The sequence below is a fragment of the Vigna umbellata genome, chromosome 8, assembly GCF_029865625.1.
Source record: "Vigna umbellata cultivar VRB3 chromosome 8, Vumbellata_1.0, whole genome shotgun sequence".
Lineage (NCBI taxonomy): Eukaryota > Viridiplantae > Streptophyta > Magnoliopsida > Fabales > Fabaceae > Vigna > Vigna umbellata.
This window is the reverse complement of record NC_142172.1, coordinates 47,577,330-47,602,918: the sequence shown is the minus strand read 5'-3', so window position 1 is coordinate 47,602,918 and position 25,589 is coordinate 47,577,330. Positions and strand designations below refer to the sequence as shown.

The 25,589-nt window shown below is 32.4% G+C and overlaps 4 protein-coding genes and 1 long non-coding RNA gene across 8 annotated transcripts; 2 read left to right on the top strand and 3 right to left on the bottom strand.

Moving 5' to 3' along the window:
* Positions 1 to 899: 899 nt before the first annotated feature.
* Positions 900 to 7,164, bottom strand: LOC124846452 (E3 ubiquitin ligase BIG BROTHER-related-like). The gene is made up of 7 exons (XM_047323713.2): positions 6,776 to 7,164; positions 5,751 to 6,105; positions 5,627 to 5,667; positions 2,480 to 2,521; positions 2,263 to 2,384; positions 2,073 to 2,181; positions 900 to 1,173 (listed from the first exon to the last, which is right to left on the bottom strand). The coding sequence occupies exons 1-7, from the start codon at positions 7,070 to 7,072 to the stop codon at positions 1,123 to 1,125; spliced, it is 1,017 nt and encodes a 338-aa protein (XP_047179669.1). The 5' UTR covers positions 7,073 to 7,164; the 3' UTR covers positions 900 to 1,122.
* Positions 7,165 to 11,739: 4,575 nt separating this feature from the next.
* LOC124846474 (Pentatricopeptide repeat (PPR) superfamily protein) lies at positions 11,740 to 16,855 on the top strand. 4 transcript variants are annotated; one of them, XM_047323740.2, is made up of 3 exons: positions 11,740 to 11,936; positions 12,921 to 14,896; positions 16,351 to 16,855. In XM_047323740.2, the coding sequence occupies exon 2, from the start codon at positions 13,003 to 13,005 to the stop codon at positions 14,653 to 14,655; it is 1,653 nt and encodes a 550-aa protein (XP_047179696.1). In that variant the 5' UTR covers positions 11,740 to 11,936; positions 12,921 to 13,002; the 3' UTR covers positions 14,656 to 14,896; positions 16,351 to 16,855. The 4 variants fall into 4 exon arrangements, with proteins under 4 accessions (XP_047179696.1, XP_087953824.1, XP_087953825.1 ...); XM_088097698.1 differs by having other exon boundaries at positions 16,204 to 16,855; XM_088097699.1 differs by having other exon boundaries at positions 12,823 to 14,896.
* On the bottom strand, positions 16,257 to 18,441 carry LOC124846453 (WAT1-related protein At3g30340-like). The gene is made up of 6 exons (XM_047323714.2): positions 17,903 to 18,441; positions 17,649 to 17,705; positions 17,277 to 17,393; positions 16,796 to 17,198; positions 16,478 to 16,629; positions 16,257 to 16,393 (listed from the first exon to the last, which is right to left on the bottom strand). Exons 1-6 carry the CDS (start codon positions 18,208 to 18,210, stop codon positions 16,273 to 16,275), a joined length of 1,158 nt encoding a protein of 385 aa, XP_047179670.2. The 5' UTR covers positions 18,211 to 18,441; the 3' UTR covers positions 16,257 to 16,272.
* LOC148194836 (uncharacterized) lies at positions 16,905 to 19,091 on the top strand. Its single transcript, XR_015781756.1, has 3 exons — positions 16,905 to 17,043; positions 17,311 to 17,411; positions 18,752 to 19,091. It is a non-coding gene; the product is annotated as an uncharacterized LOC148194836 (long non-coding RNA).
* Positions 19,092 to 22,119: 3,028 nt separating this feature from the next.
* On the bottom strand, positions 22,120 to 24,969 carry CXIP4 (CAX interacting protein 4). The gene is made up of 2 exons (XM_047323724.2): positions 24,813 to 24,969; positions 22,120 to 23,329 (listed from the first exon to the last, which is right to left on the bottom strand). The coding sequence occupies exon 2, from the start codon at positions 23,300 to 23,302 to the stop codon at positions 22,343 to 22,345; it is 960 nt and encodes a 319-aa protein (XP_047179680.1). The 5' UTR covers positions 23,303 to 23,329; positions 24,813 to 24,969; the 3' UTR covers positions 22,120 to 22,342.
* Positions 24,970 to 25,589: the final 620 nt, after the last annotated feature.

Sequence of the window (25,589 nt, the reverse complement as noted above, 5' to 3'; positions counted from 1 at the left end):
TAATTTTTTTAAAATAAAAAATTACAATTTTTTTTAATTCAAATCTAAATAAACATCACACTAAATGATGTTAAACTCCAAATACAATTCAAAATAAAAATAATATCATACAATTCACATTAAAAAAATTACATTTTTTTCAAACTCAACCTAATTCAAACTTGTGATGAGTCCTGAGTTACAACTCATTTTGACACTCATTTTGAAAGCACTATTTAATATTATATCTTATTTATATATGACGGAACCTGTAAACTCGTTACACAAGAGACTACGGGTATATTTTTTATTTTTCACGAGTCATGTAAGGACCAATCAATAAACCACATATTTCACCATGGATATTCAACTGATGCTGAGCTTAAACTGGGAAATTTTGAAATTTGAGAAACTATTACATGTCTGAATTTGAAAATGGATTGGCAAAATAGATTAGATTAAATAATTTAGAGAGATTACTAGAGTCATTTTCTTGTCACTGAAGTCATGAGTTGAGCTACCGTGTTCCACGTGACAACTAGATTTTCCGATAGAGTAACGTAACTCAGAAGAAAAAGATATACTAGAGTTGTAGAAGTATTCTAACTATGTTTTGTTAAAATTTGATTGATTTGTTGGATTAATTTATATAACATTTAAAACACATTTTCTTAGAATTTGATTGATTTGCTGAACTGATTTAGAGTATTTAAAACACTTTAATCTTCCATCATCACCACGTAGTGTCGTTTTAAAAATCAATACACGTAGTGTAATTTTAAGTTATATAAACACGTGCTTCCCTCTTCATTGCGATAGTAGTGTATAACTCCAGTGTTCGGAATCCCCTCATATTTGCATTCTCCGAAATTGAGATATAGTAGAGAAAAACATCCACAATAATCATCAGAGTTATCCTATAAAAAAACTGGCCAATTTAACGCCATTCATTCCATTAAAAAAAGTCAATCTAGACTCTAGAGAGCTGGTTCCAAAAGTTACATGTTACATTTAAAACGAAGGAGCTGGAAATAAAGACTATCTCCCCCAACATGGCAATGCTATTAAAATAAGGGAATATTAGGCCCCAACTTGCACAACTTTTCTTCAATTTTAAGTGGAGAACATGTATCAAATCTCCTCCTACAAGTTGCTCCCAGAAGCAGATACCTCGGTACTACAGACTGGGCAAACCTGCCGACAAAGAGCCAAGGAATTTGATAAAAACAATGGAATAATTTATGAATTGTTGATACGTTACAATTAGGTCTTGCGAATGAAACTTAAACCTCTAGAGAACTAAAACAGTTATCGTGAAATAAGTAATAATAAATATGCCCTGAAGAATGAGGTGGATCAATTATTATTCAAGCTTCAACTCCACACCAGCTTAAATGGTCTTAGCTGATTTGTTCTAAGTTTAATTTGGCTTGTGGCCCAGTTATTTTCTTTCTAAAAGCTTCCTCCAAGTTCGGATAGTGACAAAATGGTTTTAATCGATGAGTGCATAAAACCTTAGAAGGGATATATGATATATCAATGTCAGCTAATGCCAGTGAAATATTTAAAACTCCACACTTTCTTAAAAAAGTCAAGGAAATGTCTAATACAAGCTATAAAACTTAAGATATAGAGCTGTGAAACATGGGAATAGAATCATAGAAGACTGTTGGTTTACAGCTAGAAATAGTGAATAGAAAAATCAAGATTATAGAAATAATCAGATGTAAAATTGGGTCTGTGAAGGCTGTTAAAACATGTAAATGTATGTGCAATAAGGAGAATCTAGGTTGTAATGGATTGGTAAAAAATTACGACAATAACATATGTACTGTGCAATCCATGCTCAATTCCAGGTATTTAAAGCAGAAAAGGACCAAAAACCACATAAGAGTATCTATGCACCCTATAATTCTCTTAGGATTAGGGCACAAACGAATTATCCAACCAAAGGCAAAGAGGTGTGCGCCAAAAGCCTAATGGAACCATAAATTAGAACTTGCTTGTTGAAATTGGAAACTAATAGCTACATTAAAAGATGAACATTGACCTCATGTATGTAAATAGATGAAAACGTTAAGGCAGAAGCATACCTTGTTTATTTTCAACCAATTGTTGATACACTCAGGATGGTACAGATGTTTGCAGGAAAGATGTGTTAAAGACTCACCATCCTCAAAGTCCACCCGGCAAATGACGCACCTGAAACAGGATCACAACAATTAGGCACCCTGGTATAGCATTAACAAAGTTAAGTTTACAAGTAACAGAATTTGCATATACGAATCATTGCTTCCATGCTGATCACTCCCAATCTTGTAGTTGAGTGAAGGCAAACCGGCAATAGTATCGGTTGAAAGACCTCTGCTCTCAGTTCCAACTACTTCACCCAATGCCAGTAATTCCTGAAATAATTGAAATTTTCTATCAACCATGAGACACAAGGAGACAAAGAGGGTGGACAGCATTACACAAACTTTGGTATGTAGATCAAAGTTACCTCGTATGAAAGTTCATCTGGGTCAACGTCCTCCCAAGCATCCTACAAAAACAGATTATTAACAGGAAGTACTTATAGAATTAACAAAAATACATGAGTTGTGTGATTAATATTACATTCCAAAAATAGTAACAAATCAATCCAGCCAAACTGATATTGTGATCACAATAACATGTGATAATAAACAAGACGAAGAAGCCAAATCAGAACAAGATATTCTGACATGCGATGCAGGATATTGAGCCAACTGTTGGTCCAACAGTACTAATACGCCCCTAAACTTTATTTTATCTTTGTATTTATTTTCTAATAATGTCTCCTTTTTCTCAGACATGCAAGTAAATGAAATAAGATTAACCTTTTATCTCAAAGATTTTGGCCCATAAATACATAGGATTTTTTGTTAACAAACTTATCACCATTTTGCTACTAAAACATGCTAAAGCTATTGACATAGAGCTTTAGAAGGTTATCAATATAGCAGGCACCTATCTGAAATTAACGAAGCAATTTAGACATAGTCTTGGCTATCACAGCAGCACTGGGCCTGTAATAGTGGCGGTCACTACTATCCTCTAAAGGGAGACCTTTCTGTTTTAACATCACTAAAACTGACCATCATTGAATGTCTGCAACTACTTCTAGCTCCATTCACAAGCAATATTTAGGACATAATCTATCACAATTTTGCACTTTTAGGTCCACGCACGCACAGCTGGGACTTCACACTTCTACCATTGTTCAAATTACTGTGAGACTTGCACATTCTCAGACAGTTCCGACACGTTGATCTGGTCTTCAATTCCAATGATCCCACCATTGTTTAGGTTCATTAGGTATTTCTCTGTTCTTTTGCACAACTTAAAACTTCGTAGTCACATCCATCTGACCTGACTTTTAGTTCATTTTAGGTTTACTAATTGGAATTTGGGGTCTTAACTCACATGTTTGGAAATTGGAAACACATTTTATACTCGCGTCATCCCGAAAAATCATTTCCAACACGCAAAAGCTACTTGTATTAGCTTCTATATGATGTAGATTGAACTTGACATGAAAAGAATCCGTAGTAATTAGTAGTTACCATATTTTACAAAGACTTGAAACTCTTAAAATTATCAACTTTGTCCTTTACAGATTGCTCCCGAATCTGCTTTGTCACAGATAAGCCATAAAATAAAGAACTGGTCCCCAATATAAGCCTATCATCCAATAGCTTTGGTCGCATCTCTATTAGTTTCCAGTGCAAAAAATATTTTTCCTAGTGAGCAGACCTCCAATTTCAAACAAATTACTCATAAACATCTGAATGAATGTAATAAAGTATTCACAATAAACGACCCAGAGAACCCAATCAAGGTGAGAGGTGCTTTATTCTTTTCATCCTACCCTATAGATAGGAACGAGGTTCCTGAACAGGTCCGGAGAGAGTATATATTCAGAGCCTGAGCCCACCCCCAAGGTAACAAAATTACCATTGTGCCAAGGCTTTCCCTTGGTGCAAATAAAATAATATACACTATAAATGATAAATAGATGAGAACAATTGAAGTTAATAGATTTATTCCAAAAATAAATTACAGGTCAAGCTTGTCTTTGAAAGAATTTAGCCACGCCAAATCAAATCAACATATGTTTGGAGAGCTAATAGGGGGATTCTCCTCAAGCCAAGTAAAAGTGGAGGAACTCTGTCAAAGTTCATTGATTACAAGCACCAGTAACTTTTCCATCATCCTTTTTTTTTTTGGAAAATGAAGTTCAGGTGTAGGAAGGCATAGTTATCAATAGAATGCAGCACTAATGCCATCACAGCATGTTACAGCCTGAGGCCCCCACAAACCTCATTTAATGGAGCATTTTCGCCATCCTTCATTTCCAATCATTCATTATTCATTGAAGAAAGCCTCTAATAATCTCATCCACCCTCATGAGCTCTATCTCATTGATTGCCAGTGATATTTACGACCATTTCCAATGTTTTCCAACACCCTCACTACACAACTGCACACTCTACCCAATCCAATGCTCATTCTCTGTTCACACCCCAAAGACGCAGGTTGCAAGCCTCATTCCTTTTTTCCACCTGCTCTGCTACTAAATCCTTCAACACTATTCCTTTTTTTTTTTAATAATGAATATGATTAATTTTGGATAAATTTTGCTTTTGAATATATGGGTGTTAGTATAAATCTATAATATAATAGTCAGAATAGCAGCCATTCTGCTATATGCAATACCGCTACAGCACCTTTTGGGGGAAAACACTCCCTCCACATTGATATCCGGTACTGATATAACAATGGGTATAGATGAATTGCTAACCATAAGACAGAAGGAGAAGAGGTTGACCGTGCTAATAATCGCCAACCTCTAAAAATGAAAAAAACTGCTTCAAAACACTTCCTAAAGTATCCATATGGACATCTTACTGAAGAATAAGGGGGAAATGTCCCTGAAATGATAAAATCTCCAAAATATCCAAAAAAAAAAAGAAGCTCTACTCTAAAAGTATGAAATAATTAAAAAAAAATACCTAAGGGGGAGATTATGATCCCACACACAAAAAACACATACGGAGACAATGCTTTATTGAGTGTCCAAACGCACATAACAATAAATCATACACTCTTAATTTAGTAAGCTCTCTAGAGTGTAGTGGTAGAAAGTAGATGAAAGAACCATGCCCTAAATTGATTTATTGAAAACTTGGAGTTGGTAAAGCCAAATGGCATCATTATATATGTGGCCAATTCTATTGAGTTGGATAAGGCTTGCCCGTTTTTGTTAACAAAATAAATGAAAGATTTGAAATTGAAGAAGTCTGAGCTGTAAACCTATACTTATACTGAATGCACAAACAGTTGAAGGAGAGAAGTTGGTTGTCTACCCTAAAAGTGATGCAATAGTAGATAGAACAAAAAAAACTCCAAAGTTTCCTCAAAGAAAATGTACACCCTGGGTTACGATAATTTTCAAAACAGGATTAAATTATGTCCATTACTAAAGCAAATTTCCACCAACAGATATTATATTCCAAGGAACCATAAAATATGCCCCAAATTATACAGTACAGAGGTTTTACACCTTTTCAATGTTTGGTATTGTGTACATGGTTCCGTGTGAGAGTACATGTACAGAGACATTTACCTGAGAATTAGCACCATGTTCCTCTACGTCCTCTGCCTCCCCTGTATTTGAAAAAGAAATTAGTGTTTATTTCAAAAAGAATAAAATAAAAAACTATAAATTACACTCAGCCAAGAAAACTTACGATCATTTATCCCAGCAAAAGCCAACAATCTAGCTGCCATCTCCCTCTCTTCAGCTTCCTGTAATGCTCTAGCATATGCTTCATCGCTTGAAAAAACATCTGGGTCAAATTCAATGCTGGGATTATCATGTTCTCCAGCATTAGCATGGACATCAAATGCATCTTCATCTTCATACTCCTCATTATCATCATCTTCGTCGTCATCCTCGTCATCATCATCATCATCCTCATCCACGTCAGTACCATCGTGTAGATCATCAAAATCATCTCCATCATCATGCAAATAGCCTTCACCTTCCCAACTACCATAATCACTTCCATCATTATTCATTCTCAGCATCATATATGCCCTTTCCTATTTAGTAATTAAAAACACAATATCAATAAGAAGAATGTGAAAATAAAAGCAAAAAACCAACCCTGTAGTTAGTAGTTTATTGACGTATAAGTGTATTACACACATACGGAGGCAGGGAGCCTAATTAAAACAACTTACTAAATCACATTCGTCATACAACAACATTCATTCCATATCTCTACATGTAACTGGACGGTTTGATCAACATTAAAATTAGTTGGGTTCGTGAGTGTTAGCCCGAAAACTTTTGATGTGAAGTTTGGCTTTGATTATCTATCATTAAAGAGGAAACAGCTTGGGGGAGAATCATAACTGTTAGACTTCAATAGCAAAGCCCGTCAAATCAGACACCGATTAACGACATGAAGACATAGCTGTTTGTGAAAGACGGGTGAAAGAGTACAGCAGGGACATGCAACCGCTACTAAATAAAACGAAACATTAACCTAAATACAATTTAAGTAAAACAGAATTTCAGTAATACTATAGGCTTTAAGTAGTATCAAGCATCCTGATACAGAAAATCATTTTGATTACTCAGTACTCGTAAAATTGGATTACTAAGCTTATAGTTCACTTGATTTTGGTTTCTAACCACAGGTATAGAACTAAACAAAGGAATATAATAGAATGAGAAGAAGAAGAAGAAGAAGAAGAAGAGCGAAACCTGTTCCTGGAGGGTTCGAGCAAGAGCAAGGTCAGCATCGACCTGGCTGAGATTAGTGAACGGGGTTCGCGTAGGTTGGCGAGGGTTGGGCGCAGATCCAGTTGGTTCTCCTTCACCTACATCGGCTTCTCGATCTTCTTCCTCTTCCGCCTCCACTTGCTCTGCCATGTGCTCCTCGCCATTCAAATTGGAATGCTCTTCCTCTAGGTTATGATTGTTCGATTTCACTCCTCCGGAACCTACTTTCGCAGTGGCGGTGTTATTGTTAGCGGCGGCGGCGGCGGTGTCGTTCTCCATGCGAATGCGAGAGAAGAAGAAGCAGAAGAAGAAGAAAACGGTGAAAGAGAGAGGAATTGGAGATGAAGCAGGCGCAGATAGATTAAGAGGATCGAATCAATCGAAGAGAATATATATAAATATGATTATATAATTAATTATTAATTAACTTATTATTATACATTATATATATATTCGAAAATAATCAAATAAATAGGAGATGAAGGTTAGTAGTGGCTTTAGAGAGAAAGATCATAATCAAAATCAAAACTGAAAAGGTCCACAGGATGGAATAAGGAGACGCTGTGGGCTCCACAAGCTTCGACGTTCCGATTCAACATCACCGTCCATCAATGTGGTCCCACGTAAGATCAACGGCTCCTCGTGCCTCTTCCCAGTAAGTTATAACTTGGGGGAGAAGACAACGTGTTTGTTTTAATTTTTGAAAAATTATTTATTTTATATGAGATAACAAAAACAAAAAACAGAAAGACTACCTCATCAAATGTATTATTATACTTTTCAAATAACATTTTTCTGAAGCAGTTATTTTTATATGTTTAACAAATTGTAACTAATTTGTAATTTTTTTCTTTATTAATTTTAAATAATTTTGTTTATTTTTAGGAGTGTGGATCACTCAACTTATTTTGAACTTAAATTCTTTTTTGTAAGTGGATTTTGAGCCATCCACCTAGTAAAAGAATGGAACATCTCTCCTTTGTGAGGAAAAATATCAAAAATTCTAAAAAATTAAAATATATAATATTTAAATTACTTATAATTAAATTATTATTATTTTTTAAATATTTTATTTAGATAGAATTATTACAATATTTGTATTTCAATTTTTTATTTGAATAAATTAGTTGAACATTTTTCGTTTTAAAAATATTTATTTTAAAATTTAAATTTTAAAAAATATTTTTTTCAAATTTAAATATTTAAATAACATTAACTATTTTTTTCAATATGTATGAATATAACGTGTATAAAAAGATTACTTGCGAAATTTTAATTTTCTTGTTTATTGATGAATTTTAAAATTTATTGTTTTGATTACTTGAAATATTTTATTAATAATTTCAAATTTTCATTTTTGTTTTTAATATTTTTTATTTAAATAACTCGTTTTACTTAAGAAAATCAAATTTCAGTTATTATTTTAAATTGCATCATTCAAACATTCTGTTAATATTTAGATAACGACGATAAAAAATTAAGTCATGTTTGTATTAATAATGGCATTAAATTTATTTTAAAAAAATAGTAAAAATACATAAATTACGTGTTATTTTTTTTACTAAAATAAAAATATTATTATCATTCAAATTATTAAAATAAATTAAAATAATTTTTACAATTTTATTATAAGTAATGTTTTTTAAAAATTATTTTTATTAAATAGTTGTTTTATTTTAAGTTTTAGAAAAAAATCAAATTAAAAAATTAATTAAAATAAATTTATAAAATAACTATTTTGATTTAAAAGGATAAAATTAGAGATAATTTGACCGAATAATGATAAATACAAATATCAAAACACACAGTATATAATAAACAGATAATCTCAATATATATAGAGAGATAGATAAGAATGATTCAAGGGTTGGACAAGCATGAAACAAATTTAAGAATAAGAACTTTTTATTTGTTAATAAAATAAGTTATATTAAAATGTATCATGGTTTTATTTTAAATTTATTTTTTAATTATAGACTTAAAACAACTAATATTAAAAATAATTAGATTTTATTTTTAGAAATCTAAAACAATTAGTATTGGGAAAAAAATTAGCCTAATATATGAATCTATACGATAGTGACATATTAATGATGATGAATAAAATAAAAATATATGAATCTATAAAATAAAAAAGTTAGACAAGATGACATATTAATTCAGCTTCACCTCCATTTTTAAACCACTGGTAGACTATCCTAAATCATGGATTCCAAATAGCAAATAATGGATTAAAATAGGTTGGTGAAATAACCCCTATTATTAGTCCCTACATTAAAAAATTTAAAGATTTTTTTTATAAGATTGTGCTATTCAATATTTTACAATATTTTAAAAATTGTTATTCATATGAGATTTAAAAAGACTAAAAACACAAGTTAATATCCATAGTCATACAAATTTCAATAATTTAGTTTATTTGATAATTTGTTGTGAGTTGTTACTGCTACCATTATAAGTTGTTGATTTCTACAACAATTTTTGTTTATGTCATTGCTATTATTCCTTATGATTGTTTGATAAATGAAAATTAATCTTTTGTTTGTTTGTGTTTTTTTCTTTGATTTATTGATTTTTAAATATTTTTTATCTAACCATAAACTGAGATAATTGTTCTTTTTCAAAAGCGTGCTCTAGACTTTTTTTATGATTATGGAATTGGAAATATAAATATTAAGAATTTTATTATAAAAAGAAGAGGAAAAATTAATACAAAAATATTTAACTGGTATTTCTTATAAAAATATTGTTAACAAATGAATCGAATGTTGTATATTTTTTAAGGCTTAAAACTTTATTTTTTGAGGTTTAAAGTCTTTAGTTGTCCCTATTTATGTGAATTTTTTCCAATTTGATCTTCTTTTTATTAGAAACTTCAATTGAGTCCTTAAAAGTGCTAATTTGAATGGTTTGAGTTCATGTCGTTAAGTTTGTGCATAGGTGGGAGGTTGATGTGTCTAATTTTTTAAGACGTGGCATGGTGAGAGTTGAAACGTGGCATGATTTAGGCCGGAATTTGGTAAAATGTAATAATATAATATTAGGGATTTCATGGGATTTAGGGTTCAATCAATTTGAATGGGATTAAAAATCTGATAGGTGGTTGTAGATCAGACGAAGGGATGGAGATTAAGTAATGAATTTTCGAATGGGGTATGGGAGTAACAGTCAAGGTTGATGTGGAAGGAAGGCTTGGGGGACTGTGAGGTCATCCAAAACCAGACGACGGACTTGAAGGAGACGACGACGTCAGTGGCGACGAGATCAGGATTGTTGATCAAATCCACCCCAATTGCATTTCCACACTGACCGTAGTTGTAGTTTCAAGATATCTGGATGGGACCCCTGTCATAGTATTGTTGTCCAGAAGCGCAGGAGAACTGGGGAGTTGGGGAGCAGTAATCGCTTGGGTTCCGCTCTCTCACGAAGCAGTAACCCCATGTCTATGGTTCGTCCGGTGCACTGGGCCATCCCCCGGTTGTTTCATGAGACGTTTCCCCTGCATTAAATTTTTCATGAAAAAGGGAATCTTTTTGAAGGTCCTATGCTAAAACTTTCATGCCTCCGAAAAAAAGGAATCTTTTTAATGAAACACTGCAAACACTTGTTGAAAACTGTCCCCCTTGAGATCAGGTTTCTCTTCATTTGAGTCATGGGGAATATCAAAAGGATTTCGTCTAGGTTGTAGAATAGAAGAAGCAGATCCAGGAATGGGTGGTAATCCCATGGCATCAAAGGAGTCATCAGGGAAATCAAATGGATTATGCCTAGCAATAGGTGCAACATTACTGGTAATATCAGCAAAGTCTTAAGTTATTAGATTCTTCTCAGATATCAATCTCTTTTGTCTTCTTCTGGCAATAAGATTCTCCAACCGCATGTTCCTTTCCAGCTCTAAATTTCCCAGATCCATGAGGTTATTTTGGTCATCCTCTATCTATTTAATGACAAATTTACTTTCATCTTCTTTGTCACCGGTGGCTTTTTCTTGCTCTTCTTTGAACCTTAAATCCCATTTCAGAAATCCATATTATTAAAATTTAAAAAGTTGCTAAGTTCCACTTATTCAACTCTGAGTATGCCACGATTTAAAAAATTGACACATTAACCTTCCACTTGTGCAAAAACTTAACCCCATTAACTAAATCTAACGTCATGAGCTCAATTGATTGAAATTAGAACTTATAAAAACTCAATTGGGGATTTTAATAAGAAAGAGATCAACCCGAGAAAACCTAAAGGTAAAGATGGAAAGTTTGGAGTGCCAAAACATTGGTATTGAGAAGTTCTTATTAAATATTTGGATGACAATAACTTAAAGTTGCCAATAAATGAATCAAAAAGCTTTTTTTTTAATTACTGAAAAAATATGGAAGAATTGGTGTGTTAAAACCTATTAAAGGAGTATACTTTTTTTTATTAAGTATTTATGCGAAAATAGTTTAATTAATAATATAAAACTATAGAGAGAATGTAAGTAAGGATCATTTAAGCTATTTTTTTTGGCCTAAAACAATTATGTGCTACAATTTACAAATTACTTACAAAGTGTTTACATAATTTTTATTATTTTAAGTAAAGAATGACAAAGCAACTCTTCAGATTTAGACTTATTTATATATTTTTTATATGATATTACGTCACTCTTGATTACGTCAATTTTTTACAGATTTTTTAATTATATGCGTAAATCTGAATTGATGATATTATTATTATTATTATAAAACAGTTATTAGAAGAATATTTAAGTTTATAATATAATGGAGCTAACAAAAAGGTTATTATAATTTTACATACATAAAATAGTTTAAAATATTGAAAATTTACAATGTTTTTTATTCTCTCGAGTTATATAGATGTATTCACACTAAATTAAAATATTTAACATGTAAAACACGTGTCATTACTTCTAAGTAAACAAAACAAAATAAATTAATTTTTATTATGTACTTGTTGTACTGTCATTCCTTCTAAGTAAGCACCTGAGAGAAGTTGGATAGAAATAGAGTGAGTAAAGAAATTCATGAAATTGCATTGCAAATTCCATATAATATAATAGTATTGACGCGAAAAGAACGGGAGCAGAAATTACTGTGACATGTTGTGGAAGAAAATCTTCATAAACGCACGTCTCTTTTCATGGGTACGATTCACATGGACTTAGCTATATTGTTCTATTTTATGCTACATGCTACATTTTACAACATGGTTGTTTCACCTTGATTTTATGATTGAAGTGACTTAGTTTCAAATATGTTTGTGCTGTCTTATGGGATCACATATATTGTTACCGACTGCTAACTGTTTGATAAAATGCCCGAAAGAACCTTGACTGCATAAACAACAACTTAATGGGGGATAAATAGTTTTGTACAAATTGGAGTTCTTTAAAAGTGAATTCATATTATGCATTGCTGTGCTGAACATTTTTAACTTTCACTCTCTTGAACTGCAGTTTCTAAATTTTATTGCTCGACAGAGTGCAGCGTATATAGATAAGAAGTCGGGGAATGCTATTGTTGTATGCTATATTTAGTTTGGATTATACTTTAAGTTGAATTTATTATGATCCATCTGCCTAGTTGAGAGGTTTAGCTGACTGGGTGTCAGTTATAGAATGTCACTTTTCATCATCTTGCTTTTGATTCGAGGATGAAGCATGTTATGTAACTTTGATTAAAGGTCTGGATAGTGTACGATCTTTGTGTTCATGTTTAATGCTTTGTTCTTAATCTTGTGGTTCAGTCTTCCTCTTGCTGTGAAAACTCTATCTTTTCACTTTTTGAAAAATGGTGACTAAATTATTGGTGCAAGGACTTTGAAGTCAAGAAATACAAGACTGAGTTATTCTTCAGTTTTGTGGTGCTTTACTAGAAGGTTTCAGAATTGGAATATCTTTATTAAAATAAACAATAAAAGAAGTCGTTTTCCTTTATTTTCTCATTTGTTCAAATAGTCTGTTACCTTTTTTTTAGTTAGGCATAAGACTGAGTGCTTCCGTTTTTTGTTAATTTGATTCATGTTTACAGAGATCGTTCTCATTCATTAATGGCTCACTTTGTTAATTATACTTAGAGCAACTGGAGGACCTATTGAAGCCTAACCATTATATTCTGTCTCTTAACAGTGTTGCCTGGGCTCACCCTTGCTTTGATGATACATAAATATTGAAGCATTAGATCTTCAGGTTTTCCAAGATATATCGGTAAATGTTTGGTGTGTCATGGTCATGTAAAATTACAAATTTAAACCAAAATCTACTTAGCCTCATTGAAAAATGCAAATCAATGCTTGAACTGAAGCAACTTCATGCTGTTGTGATCTCCTTCGGCTTATCCCAAGATGACCCATTTATATCCAAAATTCTTTGTTTTTCTGCTCTATCCAATTCAGGTGACATTAACTATTCCTACAGGGTTTTTTCTCAGCTTTCAAGTCCAACAATTTTTAACTGGAATACAATCATAAGAGGCTACTCAAATAGCAAAATTCCAGTTAATTCCCTGTCTATTTTTCTAAAGATGCTGCGACTTGGGGTTGCACCGGACTACTTTACATACCCATTTCTTGTGAAGGCATCAGCCCGCCTTTTAAACCAGGAAATTGGAGTATCTGTGCATGCTCATATTATTCAAAGTGGGCATGAGTCTGACAGATTTATTCAGAATTCTTTGATTCACATGTATGCTTCTTGCGGGAATATTATGTGGGCTCAAAAGGTATTTGACAGTATACAGGGAAAAAATTTGGTTTCATGGAATTCCATGTTGGATGGTTATGCTAATTGTGGAGAAATGGTTACGGCTCAGAAAGTTTTTGACTCTATGTTAGAGAAGGATGTTCGGTCATGGAGCTCTTTGATCAACGGTTATGTTAAGGCTGGGGAATATAGTGAAGCTATGTCTATCTTTGAAAAGATGCGGGCTGCTGGACCCATAGCCAATGAAGTTACCATGGTGAGTGTATCATGTGCTTGTGCACACCTGGGTGCTTTAGAGAAGGGAAAAATGATACATAAGCACATAGTGGACTGTGATTTGCCACTGACATTGGTCTTGCAGACTTCTCTTGTGGACATGTACGCCAAATGTGGGGCAATAGAGGAGGCTTTGCTTGTATTCCGCAGGGTCTCTAAGAGTCAAACTGATGTGTTGATTTGGAATGCAATGATTGGAGGTCTTGCGACACATGGGTTAGTAGAAGAATCCCTTAAATTGTTTAAGGAAATGCAAACGGTTGGTATCGAGCCTGATGAGGTCACGTACTTGTGCTTGTTGGCTGCTTGTGCTCATGGAGGTTTAGTTAAGGAAGCATGGCACTTCTTTGAGAATCTTAATAAATGTGGCATGACGCCTACAATCGAGCACTATGCTTGCATGGTAGATGTGTTGGCACGTGCAAATCAGTTAACCACGGCATACCAATTTATTTGTCGAATGCCCATAGAGCCAACAGCTGCCATGTTAGGTGCCCTGCTTAGTGGGTGTATCAACCACAGAAATTTAGCTCTTGCAGAAACAGTCGGCAAGAAGCTTATTGAGCTAGAACCAAATCATGATGGTAGATATATTGGCTTATCTAATGTTTACGCTGTGGACAAACGCTGGGATGATGCAAGAAGCATGAGAGAAGCTATGGATAGAAGAGGGGTGAAAAAATCACCCGGGTTTAGTTTTGTTGAAATATCTGGAGTCCTTCACAAATTCATTGCTCACGATAAAGCGCATCCTGATTCAGAGGAAACTTATTGTATGCTAAATTTTGTTGTCCGTCAAATGAAATTTAGTTGGTACAAAGACAAGGAAAAGTCGCTGAAGGATACATCAATGGGAGATGACTTGTTGACTTGGTTATCTTTTTAGTAGTAGACGGTATTAAAAGTTTGTAGCTATTTACTTTTTTTTGGAAGAATTATCTCAAATGCTCAGTGTTTTTTAGCAAAATGAGAAGTCCTCTAAATTTATGGGTTTAGCAAAATGCCGTCACTCACCTGAAGTCATCTGTAAGTGTTCCCGGAGTTGGGAGATTTTTCCAGCCTTAAAATTGAGGAACGCCATTTTTTTTAATCCAAAAAAAAGAAAGGAAAAGAAAGCCATCTAATATGTAAGTACAACTTGCTAAGTGTAAATTTTGAACTCTAATTACCAGTTAATGAGTGGGAAAAAACTGCATCATTAGATGTATTTCTTTCTTTGTGTGCTGCATTTCCTTTTTTGGTGTGACATTTCGGTACTATTGCAGATACATTCTCAGCTAAAGTTAAAGTCACATTGATCTTATTGGAGTTGGCTATGTGATTTAATGTGGTCCTGAAAGGGAATATTAATTGTGTTCTCATATTGTTTTAGCCTAGCTTGAATTTGAGCATCTTTGTTTGGAGATAGGAATAAGCTAGCTATCTTAGGAATATAATTGTTTCTCATAGCCACCCTTGATTGGATAAAAAGATATTTGGTCTTAGTGTGTGTATATGTATATATATGTACACATACACGAACACACATATAAGGAGTTAAGTGCCGTGTCAAAAAACCTCAATCATAATAAAATTTAAAGAATTTTTGTTTTTGATTAGAGATTCAAGTTACCATCCTCCTTCTTTTGTTTATCTCATGGTGAGTGACTCATATGTGTGATTCAAAGTTCATTGTTGAAGAAAGTAGAGAATTTTTCTCTTTAACCTTATTATAAAATTTGAGTCTCAAGTTGCAAATCACTGTACTTGCTTATCTCATAGAAAATAAATAAAACAATTATAGTTTCTAACATTTTCGTGAATTATAATCTTGAATATTTTCTTTTCATAGCTTTTGCAAAATCAATATCACCATTTATTCAAGAATCTTTTCAAAATCTATCCAAGATCCAACCAAGAAGTTAACCAAAAGTTCTTTTTGTGAAATTTGAGTGAAATTATCCTCGTATCCAAGCAAACCTAGCCTGGGTTTACATCATGATTGCAACAATTTATGTTAAGTATTCTTGTCTGAAATGAACTTGATGTTCCGTGTTCAGATGTTTGCTTGCTGATATTTTGTTTCTACAAGGAAACAAAATCAAGGTGTTTATTATTAAGAAGTTTTACATTTTGAAACGTGTGGTGGTGATTGGTTGAAAGTGAACATTTTGACTGTAATAGTCCAGATATTGATGAGTGGATGCTGTTCCATCTCTCCATATGAAGTTGGAACTCTTGCTTCGCATGTATAAATCCATATAGAATATATATTTGGATAAAACTTCAAGATTAAGCATTCAGTGATTTGCGCATAGGTTAGAGTCTACTACTGACTTGAATAATAGACAAAATATTCATCCTCAAACTAAACTTTTTATCTGTTGTTTTGTATAGAGTCTCAAATGCAACTGCTTTTGGTTCCTATAATAACAATACTTTTTTTGTTATTTAGAGAACTCGTGTCCCGCGGAGATTAGAGGACACATTAGCATCAAGTTATTCATTGTCATTGATGACATTGCTATTGACGTTCTACATCTTGATTTGTTTGCGTATCCTTCTGAACATCTTGTCCTTGCTCTTTGCTTTTTCCCCACAGAAGAATATACATACCAGCAATGACCAACGCAGATCCTGCAACACTGTTTATTGCAGACAGAGATACATCAGGTGCAACGAAAAGTAGAAAGGGCGGAAATCACAAAAGAATAAGATAAGAAATCAACCTTCCCAGATAAATTTCCTCCTTTAGTACAGAGAAATCAAGGATGGCCACAAATATCTGTATAAGGGGGGTAAAAGCGGCGGTGAAAACTGGACCACTTTGTTTGACACACCATGACATTGCCACATAGCACAAGCCCGACCCTACCAATCCCTAAACTCACAAATTTGAATGTTAAAGGCTTGGACAAGCAGTTAGGATTGCTGAGTTCTACTTGAAATGCAAACCAATGTTTTTAATTTGAAGTTAGAATTTGCAAAGAAACAGACTACTTAAAGATAATTTAAAATGATCATGATATTACGAAGAATGTACTTACAGCATATATAATACTTATTATTTCTAGCTTTCCTTTGAGAATCCACGAAGCATTATTTCTCTTGATGATCAGAGTTAATATTGCTGATTGAATGGCAGCGAAGAGTGACAAAATAGCTGTGCAAGAGTATTGACATGGATATTTTTTGCTAATCTTTGCTTGTATGATGAACCATGAAGACCACAGGAGGCAGCTTACAGTCAGAATTATGGAACCTATAATCCACGTCTCTAACTTGGCAGTTGAAGGTACACTTGTAACTTTGTCAGCTATGTATTGAGATTGTGGCTTGATAAGGGGCATTCCTTTATAAAGGACCAACAACAAGGCTCCACCAATGCACACAAAAGTTCCCATGACTTTAGCTTTGCCTCCCTTGCTTTGCACATTCACCTTCTCTATCCTTGAAAATTTTCAAGTCCAAGGATCAAAATTACTGTTGTGTTCCACAATCAAATAATATCATTTTGTTTTAACTTACCCAAATGGCACTGCCATAATGAACGTAAATACAGGCACCATGTTGAGGAACGCACACGAGAACGTAGCTGAAGTATATTCAAGTCCGAGAAGGAATAGGTTTTGTGGAACTGTTACTCTGAAAAGCATTAATAAGGTATTAAAATCACAAACATTGCGATGCTTGTTACAATTTGTTTTAAAAGTGAGGTTTTGGATAGAAGGATTATGTTTCAAGATATCCTGAGATTTTGCTAGGTACTAAGGCTTGTTATGTAACGATTTAGTTATCACTTGTTATGTTACGATTTAGTTAGCACTTGTTATGTTACGATTTAATTAGACAACATAAATACAAAATCAGAAGCTTATGTTTAGTTACAATATTACTTACCCGAGTAGGGCACTGAGGAAAAGGAGAAATATTATGCGAACTTCCACTTTGTGTTTCCTGTAAACAGCAAAAAACTGGCTTTTCTTGTCATTTGCAAAATTTAGGTAGTTCTACAAGAAAAGTTGCGTCACTAAAACAAACATGGTCGTCAATGTTAACCAAAGATGTGTTTAAGGTGACAGAATGAAGAATTCAACAATAACTTTTTTTTATCCTCTAAGTAGAATGTTACGAGAAATGAATTTGGTTCTTGCCTTTCATAGATGAAGGCAATAGGTGCCATGAAGATAAACGAAATTGCCTGTCGATAAGTTATAATGGACATGTAATCCGTTCCTTCATTAAGAACCTTCTTCAGAAGCAAATTGACAAAAGCCAAAGCCAAGTTAACTAGAATCATGATGGAGACTGGCTTGAACAGTTCATGGCAATGCGTCAACATCATGAAATTTATTTGTTGTACTTTGTTGTTTGTAAAGTTTTTGAAGAATGGTGTGATGACGGCTGTTTTCTCCAATATATAGAGGAATTCAACAGCCTCCCAGAACAGGGGAACAAACATGATGATATATTCTTCACCACATCAACATTCCCCATTCAGTGTTCCAGACTTTATTATTTGTTTGTTTTCAATTTCTAATGGTGGAAATTTACACGTAATCGATGAGATATTCGTTCTTGTCATTGACTCACCTTAGTCTGGGCAAATGAGGAACATATCAGATTTATCACATCAATCTTCTTTCCAGTCAAATTGCCACATTTTACATGTTGATTCCTTTCACATTCCCTTTCCTGCAATTTTCTGCTAAGATCAGTAATAAATTAGATCACGTGTTGTTTATATACATATCAATTGACATCAGAATAAGCTTCTTATCTTCTGAATAAGTATAATCCAACATATGGTACCGCCCTTTGAACCGTTACCTTATTATCCTGGTGAATAAGTGGTTGTATTAGAATTTCACTAGTGGTGTAACTTGTAAGCAACATTAGAAAGTTAAGACAGATATGACACTGTCTCCAATTTCTTTTGATTACTGGGAATCTGTTTTTCTGATTTTCTTCACGCCTTATTATATTTATCCGTCTTATTGCAGGCAAAAACAAGATGTCAAATCATGGGAAAAGAAAGATAGCAGAAAGGTGTAAGATGCTGTCTTACTGGAATGCAAATTGCAGAATGTGAAAAGAGGTTTGTGGTGTATCTTTTTACTTTCATAGATTATATATCATTTATTAGAGACATTCTTATTCAAGTCAAGTAGAATCACTGTGAAAAATAAAGTTTTTTGCGAACATTTAATTTAACTAAACATATAGAATTCGAGACCATGAGAAAGTTAAAATAACATTATGTGAATTGATTACCCTGTTCAGTTATTTGTATTGTATTATAGTATAGTTTCGTCACATCATAGCTAAATTATAAAGGTAGAGAGCTCTTGGAGCTTAATATTCTGGAAATACTATTTTTCCACAGTTTTTAGCACAAATACATCTCAGTAACCATTTGGTGGGAGGAAAATATTGGAATTCATGAAAAACATAATGGGACTTGCTTTTAGAAAAGAACAAAGAAGAAAATTTTGAAGCCAAAAGAATGGATATTTCCTAGATATAGGAATTGACATTTCATCATGAAAACGAAGGAACACAATACCACGTTTCCACCAAAACAGTTCACCATGCAGTGGTTTTGATCAAATAAACAAAGAATCAATGCTTTATGTTATTTCATTCACTTCTACTTCCACTCTAGTTTTCAATTTATTATACTTATAAATAATCTCTTCATCTTCCCCAATATCTCTTTTATGGGATGACAATCCGTGATATTCCATAATAATAAAATAACAACTTTTAAGTATATTTGTATTCCCTTAAATTTTAAAATAAGTTTGTTTCCTATGCTCCAATTAAAATTATTTTATTTCCTATATTTTATAAAGTATTAGTTCTAATATCTCTTTTAAATATAATTATTATTTTTTATATTATTGGTAATTATAAGTCATTTACATGACAACATAGTTTGATTTTACATTGTCATTATCATATATTTTATTGTGTGTTTGTTTTGCTTTCAAAATAATCCTTGGGATAATATTGAGGTAAAAATATTGATAAAAAGAAGTATAAGTTTTTTCTTCAAACTACAGATTTTAAAACTAATTTTAAATTTGAATAATTAAAAACAAACTTATACACATATTAAGAATTAAAATACATTTAAAACTATTAACATAGTATGAAGCTATTATAATATTATTTAAAATTATGGCCGTTATTTTATTGCATAAATATATATTTTGGTGATAGAAATCAGATCCACATGTCTAGTATGAAACTATTAAAATATTATTTAAAAAACTATTAAAATATTATTTAAAAACCGCAAATATAATTTTGCTTAAATGTAATAATATTTTAGTTTTGAATGGTCACTTTAAAGTATTTCTATCAACATGATGGAATTTTGAAGTTATTTGGATCAAGTACATTCAGTGCATTTTTTATTTATTTATTTTAGAGGATTGAAATATTATTTGAAAGTTGTTTGAACAAGGGTTAGATAATATAATTTTCATTTTCTTATTTAAAAATTTGTTTTATTTTTAAGTTAAATATATATTTATTGTCATTATATTATATTATATGAAAGTTAAATAAAATATTTTCATCAACAAATTATACTTGAAATATTTACTATTTGACAAATAAAATTTTACATCTGACTATAATATAACATTCATTCATATTTAATAGATATTAATTTCATAAATTACAGAGATGAAATATAGAAAAATAATTTCAAAAAACACACTTAACCATTATTTTATTTTAATATGTACATTATTGTGCACTTTTATTTTATCTACACTTGTTATATATTTTATTTTCTTTTCTTTCTATCTCTTTTTTCTTATCAGAACATATAATCTATAAATATGTCATTTTCACTCTTTCTAAGTATATATTAAGTGTTGATGTATCTTTTCTATGTACATTAATCGTTTTTCAAATATATTAGGTTGTACCAATGCTTTTCTTCAAAATAAAAATACAAGACCCTTTTGTTTCCATACATTCATTATATTCGCTTTATCCTCAATTACTTAATAATCAACTAATGGTTGAGATCTTGCATAAACAAACACTTATCTTCATCAGTTGTTTATAAATGCTCTTGAAGTTAATCAGAGTTGTTTAGCAAAAAACAGTGACTCAACAAATGATATGACAGAGTTCATATGATCATTGTCACTTCAAAAAAAATATATTTTGAGTGAAACAATTAGTTAAAAAATGTTTTAACTATTATTATTTCAAGTTAATTTTAGGATTTACAAAATTAATTATAAAATTCATTGTAATAACATTAGGAAATAAGATTGATTTTTTTTGTTTAATATTTAAATGCATTTGATAGTTTTCAAACTAATTTTGCTCTCTAAATAATATTAGGGGGGAAATCAATGGATTTGAGGATAAAAAAGAACCTTATTCATTCATCAGATCAACTTGTATTTCAGATTTAGCCATTTGTTCAAGAAGATTTCTTTTTTCCTATTTAGCTATTGATCTGATCTCTGTTCTTATTTACTTAGCAGTCTTTAGAAACTTATTTTTAAATGTTTTAACTGTTTAATAACAGTTTAAACCATTTTGACACTTTTAAACAAAAAAAATGGCAAAAATAAAAGGTGACCAAAGATAAAAGGAAATCAGCTACATTAATAAATACATCACCATATGCTATAAGCTTGTGCAAAACAACCATTGATTAATCTTAAAGAGAAGTAGAAACCAGTATATGGAAAAAGCAATTGAACATAAAAACTCTGAAACTCAAGCAGAGCAATGTACTATATTTAAAGAACCATGTAAGTGTATGTATGTTACATGAAAATTCAAAACCATCAATACCTGCCCTATACTCATTGTATTCATCTTATTCAGAATCAAATCAAGTTCCCGGATAATTAAAACCAAAGGTTTCTGAAAAAGTGAGTAATATTTTTGCAATTTTTTTATATTATCATATTATGTATATTTTTTTTCCCGATTTAAAAATATTTTTATGAAATGAAATTGATAGTGTAAATGAGAATTCGTTATCACCAAAGATTATATAGCATGAGCTATAAGGATCTATTACAGTTAACAAGCAAGGAATAACTATACAAAACAAAAAAGAGAAGTTATCTCATGACATCAAATGATTAACATTTAAAATAAACACTACTGGTAAGGTAAGTTTTTTCCCTGCTATTTTTTATTCCAGTAAGTTTCAAAGAAATTAGATAAACTAAAACTAGTCTCATCAAATATGGTAGCAATTGGTTAAGCTACACCATATATCAATTCTATTTATTCTTGGTGAAATCGAAATTTGTTGGTCCTTATACCTTACCTTGTTGAGACTAGCATATAAAAACCAGGAGTATGCATGAAATTCTTTCGCTACAATAAAGGCCATCTTGACAGGATATAAATAACATAACACAATATACTACAAGTCCCTGCAAAATATTTAATCTTAAACAGGAGTAAGCAACAGTCAAAGTAACTGATCGTCCAAACCCTGAAACTCAAGCACAACAAGGTCCAATATTTAAACAAGCATAGGATGTATTACACATGAGTTTCATAATCATCAAGGGTCATAAAATTGAATTCCACAACGATCATTCATCACCCCTATGGTGACGGCTCCTTCTCTTTTCTGATTTGTTGACATGCCTACCCTTCCTCGAATCATTATGACCACTTGAATCAGTTTCAGAAGATGATGAGGCTCTTTTGTTCTTTCGCTTGTGCCTTACAATGGAATCTTCAGATGAATCAGAATCTGATAGATGGCTTCTCCTTCTTCTTTTCTCTTTCCTACTCTTCCTTTGCCTGCGTCTATGCTCATCATCTTCATCTGATGACTTCTCCCTCTTCCTCCTGTGTTCCCTTCTTCTCTTCCTCCTCCTTCTCCTCCTCTCTTCATCTGAATCATCTGAATCACTAACTTTTCTCTTAGAACTCCTCTTCTTTGACCTACCTCTCTTTCTCCTCTGGTCAGAATCTTTGTCTGATCCATCATCATCTGAATTCCCCTTCTTATTGGAAGAACTTCTCTTCCCACTAATTTTCTTCCCAGACCTTTCAGCAATAATTCTCTCAATCTCCGAATCAATCTCAGAATCTGAACTATCACTGTCCTCCTCTTCTGAGCTCTCAACATTACTTCTCCTATCCAGTTTCTCAGCCTTCAACTTTTTATCCAGTCCAACCAACCCCACAGGCTGCATTGCATCAGGATCCTTCTCTTCATTGTCATCCTTGATTTTCACATAGTTCTTGCACTGAAACTTAAGGTGTCCAACACGGCCACATTTCTTGCAGGCCCCACGAGATACATCCACATCAGCATTTGTTATCTTAGCAAGCTGTAGAAGACCTTGAAAACTAGCATATGCATTCTCAGCGTCAGGTTCTGCATTAGGCAGATTTTGTGAAGAGTCCTTCTTGTCTTCCTTGTTGGGTGCATAAGGGTCATAACCAATGGCACTTTGCCATATGCCATGGGTTTGAAGAGCTGCACTGCTGTGAACCCTATTGTTCGCTGGCATGCGAACCCTTCCTGCTGTAGCCGGCATCTTGATGTTTAAATTTCAATCTTTCTCCTGAGAAAAAGAAACACACAACTTCATTATCAGAAGCAGATAAAGGGGGAGAAGGGAGGGGAGGGGATTCTATCTTACCGAAGGAAGGTCTATGACCTAGAAGGTGGTGAGTCTATTTTCTGTTTTAATGGGTTAAGATTCCTTATTTAAGGTAAAACAATATATATAGCCCTTCAAGAGAAAAGAATCCTAACACAGGTAAAAAAAGACAGATTCCGTTGCTAATACATTTATCTTATTTCCCTATAATCAGAGTTACAATGGATCACCACATATTATATTAACCTGCTATTAAATAAAATTGTTCTTTATTCAAGATATCACGATCCACAATTCTTTCATTATAGTAACTATAAGAGGACTAGATCACTGTGGTCCATAATCTGAAATAGACTACAACGTGCAAACATGCATAGTACAAAGAATGAATTCTTATTCACATAAAGAGATCCAGCCATCACAGTGATGCTCAGTTACTTGTCCCAATAGGATAAAAGATCCAAAAGGCAAGGATCATAGCCACTTATAAGTATTACCAGACTGTAAAACAACAATCAATACAATAACCTTGACAAAAGCCTCCATCACATAAACCTAATATCACAAGGAACCGTTGAAGCATGCCATAAAATCAGCCAAAACTACCATTGGAAGAACCATGGAGTGTGATATCTGTGTCCTAAATACACTGTTGTTGCAAATATTGTTGGTGAACGCTAAACCTAACCCTTCACCCGGATAGGATATGACGGTTCGTTCAGAGAAAACCATCCATTAATCAGTTCTAATTTTTTAGAAACCAAACCCAGCTCTAAATTTTTACAGTATATATATCCTTTGATTGAATATAGACCGTGCATATTCCATGTCTACACGCTTGGTTAGCATTAGACCAGATAAATGGAAACATCTTAAAACACCCAAATCTCAACAATTTGTACAGGCTTCAAATCTCAAGGGACCAAAGCAAAACTCATCAATCCATGACGCAGAAAGCAGGAAAATATTGGGTTAGACAATTCAGCGATCAACCCGTGCTCAACCAAAGATCCGAATCAACTAGACAAAAACCATCAAACCCAACTAGACAAAAACCATCAAACCCAACTAGACAACAACCATCAAACCCAAAAAAAAAACACTGATCCCTTCCTCACCCGCAAAAGAAAAGAAAATAGAAACATTTCCACGCATACATTCATTCATTGGCTTAGCACAAGTGATCTATATTTTCAGAATTTTCATCAAATATATAGCACCCCTCATAAAAAAAGCATATAATTCCTTGAGTCGGCCCTATTCATCGTCCCATGTGCTCATATAAAAGATTTCAACAAAAATCAGAAAATAAGCTGGCATGGAACAGTGAAAGAGAGAAATCGTCAACTAAAACAAGATGTTGAGGCTATTCAGCAAACACGAAATAGAACATGAAAAGCAATCAAAAAGAAAATAAAGAAACTGAGAAGAATCGCATGCTTACCCTGAATTGTTACCGCGGAGAAGACAATGATTGGATAAGAAAAGGAATAGGAATTAAATTGTTGTGAGATAGGGTTTGTGAGAGAAAGAATTTGGGATTTGTTTTTTTTGCGATATGAATCCTTTAAATAGTATAGAGAAGAGACCGCGTAAGAGGGGTTCAGAGAAAGTGGTAAAAATACGATAAAAAAAAAAAACAAGGATAAATAAGACAATAATTTCATAAATAAGGGAAAAGAAAATTAATCTGATTAAATACTGGGTTCGGTATAATAATACTTCAATGTTTTCAATTTTTTTTGTAAGAATAATTGTATTTTTCTTGTGTTTTCTGTTATAGATTTTTTTTTTTACTATTTTAAAGATTATTATATTATTAGATTTTTTTCACTGATATAATTTTTTTTTTATTTTCTACTTTTTTATCATTGTTGTTTATAGTGGCTATTACTGTTACCTTATTTACTTTGATATTTACTTGAAAATGAGTAATACCAAACTAATCAATTAAAATTTACATTATTACACTTTTATTATTTTAAAAAATGCATATGATATTTTACGATTTATTAAAAAATTTATTTAACTAATTTTTTCTATTACATGTAAATGGAGTTTTAAGACTATTTAAGACTATATGTCATCTTTTACCGTGTCAATTTTTTTTTTCTAATAATACTATTCTAGTACTTTTTGGAATAATATCAAATTACTATGGATAAATTAAATTAGGATTATTCTTATTTTGTGTATTCATTATTAGTCTAATTTTATTCTT